We start from the raw sequence: 13,136 nt of genomic DNA, 5'->3' as shown, positions 1-13,136 counted from the left end.
AAGGTCTGGAATCTATAGGCACTCCATAAGGTGGAGCAGGTCCTGGATAGTGATAAGTGATCCTGGATCTTGATAAAAAGCAGAATGATCAGTGCCAGGTACAATCAGACCCTCTACTCAGTCCATCAGTGCTCTGCCACTGGACTCAGAGGTACGTAGCATGGTGGAATGGGATACTTGGATGTGGTGGACGACCTGGCATCTCAATTTGCAAGCATAGGGGTCTGACCCATGAAGACAATATCACAATTAGTTCCTTCTCAAGCCAGAGGGAAGTTCTATTCCATGGAAGCTTCACGAAGGCTTCCAGTGTCAGAAAAAGCACTGTGAAAGCATGGAGAGGCTCCTAGTATTCAGTTTCTTTTTCAAAATGCAGTGACAGGCAATGGTATGGAACAGAACGTTCCTGTACCAGAGTGCTAGAACCAGACTCAGCTCTGTGTAAATCAACTGCCACATTTACCTCATTGGATGTAAAAGGTTTCATGACAACTTAAGCTTTGAACAATGCAATATAATTGGAAGGGGTTTTTCTTGCTCTATCAACTTTAATCCATTAAGACATGAACTGTATTGTTAACAATGCATTACGAAAAATGAAAATAGGAAATTGCATTTGTAGTTTCACAGTGCAAGTTGATGGCCTGCAGTATACTGGTTAAAATATGTATGTGTCACACTGAACAAGTTTATGATTCAGAGCATAAAATCACATTGAATAATCAAATAAAAATTATGCCAAAGGACTACACATTGAACCACATTAATTGAACCTAATTATTCACAATTATATTTTATGCAATAATTGAACCTAATTATTCACAATTATATTTTATGCAGAATTCTTATAACATTACCACCCCTTTTTTTTTTAAAAAAAAACATGCATTGTAATTTTTTTCTTTAAGTCTCAGCATCAGATTTTGTCAGCTTCCCGTTCAATTTCCCCACTGGAAATTAGTTCAAGGTTGCAGTTTCCCCCAGTTTTTTCAACTGAGAGGCCAATTTCAGAATGAATATCTGATCAGCAGACTTGCAACATCAAGTTTCATGCTTGTTCATGAATTCACACAAAAACAAACAAATAAATAAATAAATAAATAGAATGGAAATATCAGGGAACATCCTTACTTCAGTGCCTTAAATCATCCTTTAATTTTTTTCCCCCAATTTTTAAATTTTATTTACAGCATAGTAGAAGCCTATTCTGGCCATTTGAACCCATGACACCCAAATTAACCTACGGCCCCGTATGTTTTGAAAGGTTGGAGGAAACTGGAGCATCCCAGGGAAAACCTACACAGATCACAGGGAGAATGTACAAACTCCTTACAGAGAGGGCTGGATTAAAACACAGGCCGCTCACGCTGTAGCACGCTAACCACAGCACCAACGTGATGCCCTGCAACATGCTGAAGACAGAGGAACTTTCAACAACTAATGAACATTGACGATTCTACAGGATCAACTGGATAACGTGGATGGTTTACTGACCTGTCTGAGTGAGGGGAAGAGGATGTAAACACCTAGTGCACGCACAGCAGCTGCCTTGACCAGGGGATGTTCACTGTGATTAAGTCCGAGCAACAGAGTAATGCACAGGATCTGCTTTTCATTCTGACAAAACAATTTAATTTTCAAAAGTTCAAAACTAGAATTTAGCAACATGCTCAGAGTCCTGCTCATCTGGAAGCCCACCAATAATCACGAACCACCAGTCTTAATTTACTCACATCTCAATTTTCCAATGTTCTTCTTAGGGTTTTGAACCATGAGCCAATGAATTGTATAACATGGAAACGGACTATTCAGCCCACACCAACCAGTGGACACCCTTCCAGAGTAATCCCAGCATTTGATCCATAGTCTTCTATGCCAAAGCAATTCAAGTGCTCATTTAAATACATCTTAAATGATGTCATTGACCTGGCTTTAACTATTCACTCAGGTAATGCATTCCAGATGTATACCATCTTCCAGGTGAAGATTCTTTTCTTCAAGAAGACTTCTTCCAGTCCACCCCATCGGTGTACCTCAGAATTTCATATACCTCAATCATGTCTTCTCTTAACCTCCTCCACTCCAGGGAGAACAAATTTAGCCTCTTCAGTCTCACCTGAAAACTGTCTATTCATCATTCTGGTGAATCTCCTCCAACACTACGACATCCTTTCTATACCTTGTTGCCCAGAACTGCACATAGCACTCCAGCTGAGTTCTGCCCAACATTTTATTAGGTTGGAGCATAACTATCCTACTTCTATGTTTGATGCCATGAATAATGAAGTGCAGTAGTCCAGACACCTTCCTAATCTGCGTTACTAAGAATCTATGTACGAACTCCAAGGTCCTTCCTTTCTTCGATACTCCCCAAGATCCAATCATTTATGGTATAGCATTGTTAGTCAGAGATTGAATTACTTTAATATGATAAAATGGATCCAAACTTGGCTTGACAATGAGAGACAAAGACTGATGGCAATAATGAGTAACGAGATGACAATAAACAACTCATGCATTCTCTGACTAGCAATTGCCTGAATATTCCATACCTTACAATATGAAGATGTTGATGATGCCCATCCTTCAACCATGTCTCCATGATGGCAACAATATCAGATGTAGACCCCCCCCCCCCAACAGTGTCAATTAAAGCTTTGAGATCATCAAAAGCACTTGCATGAAAATAGATGCATTTTACCTTTGAATTCCTTGATCTGCACTTACTCGCTTATTCTTGCTATTTCTCCTTTCAGTGACTCTACCTCTTAACTAAACTAATCTGAGCCCCCCTTCCCTGCCAACTCAGTTTAAATCTTCCCCTACCTTACTAGCATGTACAGTAGCCTTCAAACACCTTGCTAGATGGACAGCTGATAATTGGGTTTCTTAATGAAAGGCCTTGAAATGCAGATACAGACCTGTGCTCTTGTGTTGGAGACATTACAGAGCACCCAGGTATGCATATTCATTGCTTCCTCTCATTTTATACAATGGAAAATTTATACAAATCTAAATTTGCAAAAAAATAAGGACAAGGATAAGACTCAACTCCACGATACTTGCTGCAGTATCAGTAATTATGTATTCACTCAGTTTACTCCTAAAAAGGTCATGTTGATTCCTTTGCCTGCACAGTGTGATCCTGGGGATCCAAGGCTGTAATTTTTCCCTTTCCTTTATCCTTCAGGTTCATTGTGCCACATTCCAACACAGGTGACATCTTTGTTTCATTTAAAAGGCTGACCAAATAGATGGAGATGAGAAGCAACAGAGCAAACATCTAAATTACCTACAGCTCTTCGGGCACGGTTCTTGTTGAAACTTAAAAAGGAATGGAAAAATGGTTTTCCAGCATTGAAAGGGCATTAGCAGTTGGTTGTGTTCTTATTCTAGGAAACAAGCATTCAAGTTCATACTCCACGGATCAGGCAGGGTATGTGAAAAAGAGAACATCTGCAGATGGCACAAAAGAGGGGTGTTTGAAAGATTTGGGATGGGACAGGTATTTGTAAGTTGAGATGGAGCTTTATATAATGAACTTAAGGCTAAAGTCATTTGAAATGGGCAGGTTTCAGCACTGTTTCTTTAACTAGGTCTAGTAGTCAAGAATGTCCATTTTCACCTGCTCTATTTATCTTAATGATTGAACCACTTGAAGAATTGATTCAATCTGATCCTGATGTTAAAGGATTTAAGGTTAATCAAGAGGAATATAAAATTAATTTATTTGCTAACGATGTTTTGATCTATTTGACAGAACCAACAAGTTTGCTATGTAAATTATATTTAAGACTGGAGGAATATGGGAAAGTATCATGTTATTAAGTAAATTGGGATAAAATTGAAATTATACCCCTTACTATAGGGGATTATACTCAGTATCAACAAGATATACAATTTAAATGGCTGATGAATGGAATAAAAATGTAGGGATATGGGTAGATAATAAATTAGATATATAATTTATATATAAATTATATAATTTATATAGATATAGATATAAATTGAATGATGTACGTTTACTTAAGAAAATTAGAGAAGATTTGAGTAAGTTGAAGATACTGCCAATAACATTATTGGGCAGGGTTAATTGTGTTAAAATGAATAGATTTCCAAGAGTTCAATATTTATTTCAAACATTATCGATAATGATACCACAAAAGTTTTTTCAATAATTAAGTAAATATGTAAGAAATGTGTAAGAAATTTTCTTTGGAAGGGTAAGATGTTGAGAGTTTCTTTCGGCAAATTGACATGGAAGTTTGAGTTAGGAGGTTTACCAATTAAGGCAGCTCAATTGAGATTTTTGACTTTTTTGATGAAGGAGAAAAGACAGCATAGATTAAAATAGAAATTGATAAAATGCAAGAGGGAATATTGGAATGTAAATGGGAATCAAAGTTAATATCTGCAGAGAGGTAAAAACCTTTGTTGAAACATTTGATTAATATTTGGAATAAGGTAAACAACAAAATTGGAATGAGGAGCGCTGTCCTGCCTAAAATCCCTTTGATACAGAATTGACATCCATTTTCAATGGATAATCATTTTTTAAAGATTTGGTCTCAGAAAGGAATTAGATATATAGAAGATTGTTATGAAAGAAGGAACATTTTTTTGAAAATTTTATTTAAATTTTTTTCCATACATGTAATCATAGCCATATGCAAAATACAGTAATAAAATATTAGTATCAAATCCATTATACATGATGATAGTATAAACCCAAACCCCCAACCCCCTCACCCTAAACAAAACCCCAAGAGAGATAGAAATGAAAATGAGAAAAAAGCATAGAAAAAGAAAAATAAAGTAGGAAAACAAGAATAGAAACCTGGTTGCCGAAAGGCACCCCTCACCACAGAGTTCTAATCATTTATTTCTTGTAATATTTCCAAAGAAGTTAACAAGGTTCGAAGCTTAGGGAAAACACCTAGAAATTAATTCCTTCAATTTGTAAGTATGGGTGCCAAATTTTCAAAACTACGTCATATTTATTTCTCAGATTATAAGTAATCTTCTCAAGCGGAATGCAACCATGCATTTCTGTGTTCTGTCGCTCCATACTGAGGTGGATGTCCGATTTACATTTTACTGCTATACATTTTCTTGCTGCTGCCAAGGCAATCTTTACAAATTATTTTTGATATATAGGTAATTTCAATTTTGGTCTTATCCCTTCAATATTACCTAATAAAAATAACATTGGATTTTGCAGGAATTTAATTCCTACAACCTGTTCTAAAATAAATTGACAAATCTAACCAAAATAATCTCACTTTAGGACAGGATCAAGTAGAATGTAAAAAAAGTGCCTGTCCCCTGATCACATTTAAAAACACTAATCTGATAAATCGGATTTCAATCTATTTAACTTCTGTAGTGTAAGATATAATTGATGTATAAAATTATATTGAACTAATCTATACCTAACATTTATAGTATATGTCATACTGTCTTGACACAGATCTGACCAATTTTGTTGATTAATGTTAATATTTAAATCCATCTCCCATTGCTGTCTAGACCTACGTATCCCTTGTCTGGAAGTCCCCTTCTGCAATAAAGTTTAGATAGCTTAGATAAATTTCTTAATATATCTTCTACATATCAGCATTTCTACATCACCACATTTTGGTAATAACATTATTGGATACAATTTATCTCTCAAGCAAGCTCTTCACAGATAATAACAAAAAGGTCCATTATTTTGTAGTCGGTATTTATTTTTTAATTGTTCAAATGACATTAAATTCCTTCCGTCATGACAATCTTCTATCTATCTAATTCCTTTCCGAGACCAAATACGTAAAAACTGATTATCCACTAAAAATGGAATGTCAATTTTGTATCAAAGGCATTTTAGACACGACAGCGCTTCTCATTCCAATTTCATCATGTACCTTACTTCAAATATTAATCAAACATTTCAACAATAGTGCTTCTCTCTCCCAAGATATTAATTTTGATTCCCATTTATATATATATTCTCTTTTGTATTTTATCAATTTCAATTTTAATCCATGCTGCTTTTTCTCCCTCATCAAAAAAAGGCCAAAGATCTCAACTGAGATCTTATAATATTTTTTAAAATTTGATCATTGTAAAACCTCCTAACTCAAATTTCCATGTCAACTTGACGAAAGAAACCCTTAACATCTTAATATACAAGAAAATTTCTTATATATTTATTAAGGAAGGGTCTTAATGTCACTTGAACAATTAAAAAATAAAAACGGGATACAAAATAATACACTTTTCTGTTATTATCAATTAAGGGCTTATTTAAGAGATAAATTAGGCCCAACAATGTAATTACCGAAATGTGGCGATGTGGAAATACTGATTCGCAATAGACATGTAAAATAATTTATTTCATCTATGTAATTTTACTGCAGAAGGGGACTCCCAAACAGGGGATACATAGAACTAGACAGAGATGGGAGATGAATTTAAATATTAACATTGAGGAACAAAATTGGTCAGAGTTAAATCAAGATAGTAGGACAAATACTATAAATGTTTTGTACAGATTTTAGTTCAATCTAATTTTTTACATCAATTATACCTCACACCACAAAAGTTAAATAGATTGAAATCAGATCAATGTTTTAGATGTGGTCAAGAGACAGTCATCCTACTTGGTCCTGCCCCAAAGTGAGACCCTTTTGGATCAATCTGGCAACATTTTTTTTTTTAAGAACAGGTTACAGGAATTAAATTCCCACAAAACCCAATGTTATTTTTATTAGGTAATATTGAAGGGATAAGAATGAAATTATCTATATATCAAAAAGAATTTGTAAAGATTGCCTTGGCAGCAGCAAGAAAATGTATAGCAGTAAAATGGAAATCAGACACCCACCTCAGTTTGGAGTGACGGAACACAGAAATGCATACCTGCATTCCACTTGAGAAGATTACTTATAATCTGAGAAATAAATATGATGTAGTTTTGAAAAATTGGCACCCGTATTTACAAATTGAGAGAATTAATTGATCGATTTTTTCCCATAAGCTTTGAAGCCTGTTAACCTTCTATAAATGATTAGAACTATGAGGTGAGGGACGCCTTTCGGCAACTAGGTTTGAATTCTTGTTCTCTTATTTTTCTATATCTTTCTTTTTCTATGCTTTATCTTATTTTCATCTATTTTTCCTTTCTTGGGGTTTTGTTTCGGGGAGGGAGTTGGGGTTTTATACCATCATGTATAATGGATTTGATACTAATATTTGACTACTGCATTTTGCATATGGCCTATGATTACATGTATGGAAATAATTTAAAATAAAATTTAAACAAGAAGTTCATACCCTGCTTCAAAATTTGAATTCAAAATTTGCGCTGGTACATCCATGGAAGACTGAAGGGGAACTGCAAGATTAAACATCAACAGATGAGATACCAAACCAACACTTGTTCCATTGGTTCAGGTTGAGGGACAAACCATTTCTTTTCATGGTCAATATTCATCGCATTCATCATATTACTATAAAATATTTCTTCTTGTTTCTGGAATTATTTTCTGTGAAGAATGGCTGACGTATTAACCTATGTAACAACTGTCATGAAACTGACTAACATTTTTGAAGATATTGGTACATTAAGTATATAGAATTTATATTCAGACAACAAAGATTTACCATAAAATACATCTTTCCCAAACATAATAATGTCTAACAACAGCAAAGATTATCAACCATTCTTACTGGCAGACTGCTAAAAGCTTCTGGTAAGATTGAAGAGATTGCATCGCAGGTGCTGGTCTGAAGTGTCGAGTGCTCATCATTTTGTAACGCTGCTGGCAATGGACCATTTAACATTCTGGACCAAAAAGTCACAACCTGCAATAAGACAGATTACCTTAATGTGTGTAACGACAAAATATATCCATTCATGAAGATATATCTGCAGTATTTGCAATACAGCAAGCTTTGGGTTTCATGGACTCCCATTAGGAAAGGTATGCAAGAAAAAGATCACATTTTAACATTTCCAAGCAATCAACCTTTCCATTAAATTATCACATCAAATTATTGAGAAAAAATAAAATAAAATCGCATTTTGTTACAACAACCATTTTAAAGAGTACATTTTATCAATCTCAATTTGAGCTGAGATTGGACAAAATAGAACAAGTGAGAGATGCATAATTACATACCTGCGTAACTGGTACTCTTTGATAATGGGGCGTTGGTGAGTCTGGCTTATGTTGCTGGACAATGCCTGAACCAATCTCCTCCACCAGCTGGAAAGATATAAAGATGCTCATCAAAAAAAAACCATAGAAGGCAACCAACAGAAGGGTTTCCTCATAAAGGGCTGAGGTTCGAATGTTGACTGCCTGTTGCATTCTGAATGCTGTGAGACCTGCTGAATTCCTCCAGTACTTCTGTGTATTGCAACACAATTTGTTGCATCTCTTCTGAGGGTTGGGATTGAGAGATCTGACTTAGGCAGAACCAGAGGAAATCTGATGACAGTGAAGAATTAATGCATTATCTTCTTTAAACCTAGCAGGTTGATTTCCTCAGCAGTCCTGCAGTTAATGAACTTTGTAGTGGGGTACAGTTTCATGGGGAATGAAACAGAGAACATTGGCAAGATGTGTGCTAACCTTATCAAAGCAGTCTTCCAGTAAACATACTGGAGGAACTCAGTAGGTCACACAGAGGGGGTTTCCCCTCAACCTGCGATTTACTATAATTATAGCGACACAGACTTGCGTGTTTCACTCTTCCAGCAATTACAGGGTAGCTACTGCATGCCAATCAGAACTAAAATGTGTGGTCCATTTCTTCTCTCCTAACCCAGAGTACCGTGACCAACTTTACATACCAATTATTGTTCAACAAATGACTATCAACTGATCTGGGATCTCCCTGCCAGCCCAATTTTAGTCAGGTCCCAACTCAAGTTTCAGGATGTTGGATCATCAAGCCAGGATCTCAGTAAGTGGTAGAAAAGGCTTACAAAACTAAATCCTATGCCCTCATTTCCATGCAATGAGATCCACCTGATAATTATTCTATCAATACCAAATTCCCCCTATTCCACATAGTCTCACATCATTGAGAGCTACAAAATGCCACTGAATCAAGGGGTAAAGGCTGTTTACTCTCTGCAAGGGTCCAACATGAAATGGAAATTTTAACCCACTCAATTGCTTCAGAGTGGGCAAGGAAATCTTCAGTAGATGTGGCATTCTCATTAAAAGCCGAATTTTTTTCAAATACCAAATTTTTTAAATGTGTAAGGGTAGGAATGAAGCATCTGGTCCATCAATGCATGGAAATTGGTGCTGAATATAAATGAGTGATTTCATGATCCTCAATGCGGGGGGGGGGGGGGGGGGCGGGGAAAAGCAGTGAAAGGAACAGGGAAATCTTTCAAACTGCTGCTATGAATTTTTGCTGAAATTGCAGAGAACTTCTCAAAAATTCCATGCATTCAATACCACAAGGCAATTTAAATAAAGTCAATCAAATTCCAAGCTTTATCAACCCTCACCTCATGGAGAAAAGACAGCTAAAAATTAAAATATTTTCTGGGCAAAATTAGCTTTGGTGTTATTACCCGGGCTCCATGTAATTGAATAGATGGATCCTGTTCTTCCAAGCATTTGCAAGCTACTTCTCCCAGCTCCATCAAGCTCGCCTGGGCCATGGTGAAGTATCCTTTGACAAGCAGTGCCAACACCTGCAATTCAACAAGTGGAGAGAAAGCAGTCATATCCCAAAGTTTCACTGAATGCCATCTCAGTAGGCCAAAACTGAATGACACTACAAAAACAAAGAATTTGAATTTTCTCTTGTGCTTTGGTTCTCAAAGTTTCTAAATGGTTCTTTTGACGGCATGTCAAAAGATTCTCTAAAAGTAATTTGTATGACAGAAATACATTTTCAATCACAGCATGGATTAATTGATGCATCATCATCCAAAACTTAACACACATTTCTTCTCTTAAAGGAGAAGAATAGTGTTGTCTGGTAAAGAGTTGAAAATAAGAAAACAGAAATGGAAAAGGAGGAAAGGTAATGATGGAAAAACGGAAAGAGAAGATAAACAAAATATAAAATGGCTACGCTGAACTATATGACTCTAAATATTAATGGAATACATAACCAAATTAAAAGGAAGAAACTACTAAATTTACTGAAAAAGGAAAAAATAGATATAGCATTTGTCCAAGAAACACATTTAACTGAATTGGAGCACAAGAAATTAAAGAGAGATTGGGTAGGACATGTAACAGCAGCATCGTATAATTCAAAAGCAAGAGGAGTGGCTATATTAATTAGCAAAAATGTGCCATTTAAAATAGAAGAGGAAATAATAGATCCAGCAGGGAGATATGTTATGATAAAATGTCAGATATATTCAGAGCTTTGGAATCTACTTAATATATATTCACCTAACGAAGAAGATCAAAAGTTTATGCAAGATATCTTTTTGAAGGTAGCTAATACGCAAGGGAACATACTAATAGGAGGGGATTTCAATCTGAATTTGGATCCAAATATGGATAAAACGGGGAAAAAAATTAACAGGAAGAACAAAGTAACCAAATTTATAATTAAATCAATGCAAGAAATGAAACTTGTGGACATATGGAGGAAACAAAACCCAAAAGAAAAGGAATACTCATACTACTCGACTAGACATAAAACATACTCAAGGATAGACCTATTCCTGTTATCAGCCCACATACAAGGGAGAGTTAGGAAAACGGAATATAAAGCTAGACTATTATCGGACCACTCACCCCTGTTATTGGCAATAGAGCTAGAAGACATCCCTCCAAGAATGTATAGATGGAGATTAAACCCCATGCTACTTAAAAGACAGGATTTTAGAGAATTTATTGAAAAACAATTAAAAATGTACTTTGAAGTAAATACGGAATCAGTGGAAGATAAGTTTATACTATGGGACGCAATGAAAGCATTCATTAGAGGGCAAATAATAAGTTATGCAACCAAGATGAAGAAGGACTATAATCAGGAAACAGAGCAGTTGGAAAGGGAAATAATAAACATAGAAAAAAAATTAGCAATAAAGGAAGATACAACCAAAAGAAGAGAATTGGCGGATAAAAAAATAAAATATGAAACATTACAAACATATAAGGTGGAGAAGAATATAATGAAGACAAAACAGAAATATTATGAACTAGGGGAAAAAACACACAAAATCCTAGCATGGCAGCTTAAGACAGAGCAAACTAAGAAAATGGTATTGGCAACAAGGAAAAAAGACAAACAAATTACATATAATCCAAAAGAAATTAAGGAAAACTTCAGAGAATTCTATGAACAATTATACCGAACCGAAAACGAAGGGAAAGAAGGGAAAATAGATGAATTTTTGACTAAAATTGAACTACCAAAACTACAAATAGAGGAACAAAATAAATTAACAGAACCATTTGGAACAGTAGAAATACAAGAGATAATAAAAAATTTACCAAATAATAAGACACCAGGAGAGGATGGACTCCCAATAGAATTCTACAAAACATTTAAAGACCTAATAATACCGCCCCTCCTGGATGTAATCAACCAGATTGATGAGACACAAAACTTACCAGATTCATGTAAAACAGCAATAATTACAGTGATACTAAAACAAGGGAAAGATCCACTCTCACCAGCGTCATATAGACCAATATCTCTGCTAAACACAGATTATAAGATAATAGCTAAACTATTAGCGAACAGATTAGCAGAACAGGTACCGAAAATGGTAAATTTAGACCAAACTGGATTTATCAAAAAAAGACGCACAACAGACAATATTTGTAAATTTATTAACTTAATTCATGCAGTAGAAGGAAATAAAGCACCGGCAGTAGCAGTTGCTTTAGACGCAGAGAAGGCCTTCGACAGAGTAGAATGGAATTACTTGTTCAAAGTATTGCAAAAATTCAGTTTACCGGAGAAGTATATTAATTGGATTAAAGCATTATATAAGGGACCGTTAGCGAAAGTGACAGTAAATGGACATGTATCAAAGCAATTTAACTTAAGCAGGTCAACGCGGCAGGGATGCCCACTATCACCATTATTGTTTGCGCTAGCTATAGAACCACTAGCAGAATCGATAAGAAGAGATAATAATATAAAAGGAATAAAAATAAAAGACAGGGAATATAAAATCAGTCTGTTTGCGGATGATGTGATAGTGTACTTAACAGAACCAGAACTATCAATAAAAGAACTATATAAGAAATTGAGGGATACAAGATAAACGTAAATAAAAGTGAAGCAATGCCTATGAATAACGCGGATTTCTCAAAATTTAAGGAGGAATCCCCATTCAGATGGCAAACGCAGGCAATAAGATACCTAGGTGTGCAAATAAACAAAAATCTAGGCCAATTATATAAACTCAATTACAATCCACTAATGAAAAAATTACAGGACGATTTAGAGCATTGGAAAGAGCTACCACTAACACTGATAGGAAGGATAAACTGTATTAAAATGAACATTTTTCCAAGGATACTATACTTATTTCAGGCATTGCCAATACAACTGACAGAAAAATTCTTCAAAGAGTTAAAGAAAATAATAAGGAGATTTTTATGGAGAGGGGGGAAACCGAGGATAGCACTAGACAAATTAACAGAATGGTATAAACAAGGAGGCTTACAATTGCCAAACTTCAAAAATTATTATAGAGCCGCACAATTAAGGTACCTATCAGATTTTTATCAAACAAGGGAAAAACCAGACTGGACGAGACTAGAATTAGATAAAATAGGGGAAAAGATACCTGAACACATATTATATAAATGGGACGAAAAATTGGTACAACATAGAACTTCTCCAGTATTACACCATCTCCTCAATATATGGAAGAAGATTCATGTAGAAAGAAATAAAATAAATTACCAAATACCAAAACTAATATTGACGCAAAATAAGCTACTCCCTTTTACAATAGACAACCTTGCCTTTAGAAAATGGGAAAAAAAAGGGATTAAAAGAATAGAAAATTGTTTTTCAGGAAGTAGATTCTTATCCTTTGAACAAATGAGAGATAAGTACAATATAACGGGAGATACAGCGCTGGCATATTACCAACTGAGATCCTACTTGAAAGATAAATTAGGAAGCAACTTGAGTTT

General features: G+C 35.1%; 1 protein-coding gene across 9 annotated transcripts in view; it reads right to left on the bottom strand.

Annotated features, from left to right (window-relative positions):
* heatr6 (HEAT repeat containing 6) overlaps positions 1-13,136 on the bottom strand; it is a 152,880-nt gene that overhangs the window by 85,398 nt on the left and 54,346 nt on the right. For 8 of the 9 annotated variants that reach the window (XM_069911408.1, XM_069911406.1, XM_069911407.1 and 5 more), the window contains 4 exons: positions 9,581-9,703; positions 8,166-8,252; positions 7,714-7,848; positions 1,495-1,617 (listed from right to left, as the gene is read on the bottom strand). In XM_069911408.1, the coding sequence (XP_069767509.1) occupies positions 1,495-1,617; positions 7,714-7,848; positions 8,166-8,252; positions 9,581-9,703 (468 nt within the window). The remainder of the gene's footprint in view (positions 1-1,494; positions 1,618-7,713; positions 7,849-8,165; positions 8,253-9,580; positions 9,704-13,136) is intronic. The other variant, XM_069911404.1, reaches the window with a different exon arrangement.

The sequence above is a fragment of the Narcine bancroftii genome, chromosome 14, assembly GCF_036971445.1.
Source record: "Narcine bancroftii isolate sNarBan1 chromosome 14, sNarBan1.hap1, whole genome shotgun sequence".
Taxonomy (NCBI): Eukaryota; Metazoa; Chordata; class Chondrichthyes; order Torpediniformes; family Narcinidae; genus Narcine; species Narcine bancroftii.
This window is presented reverse-complemented; position numbering and strand designations above follow the sequence as displayed.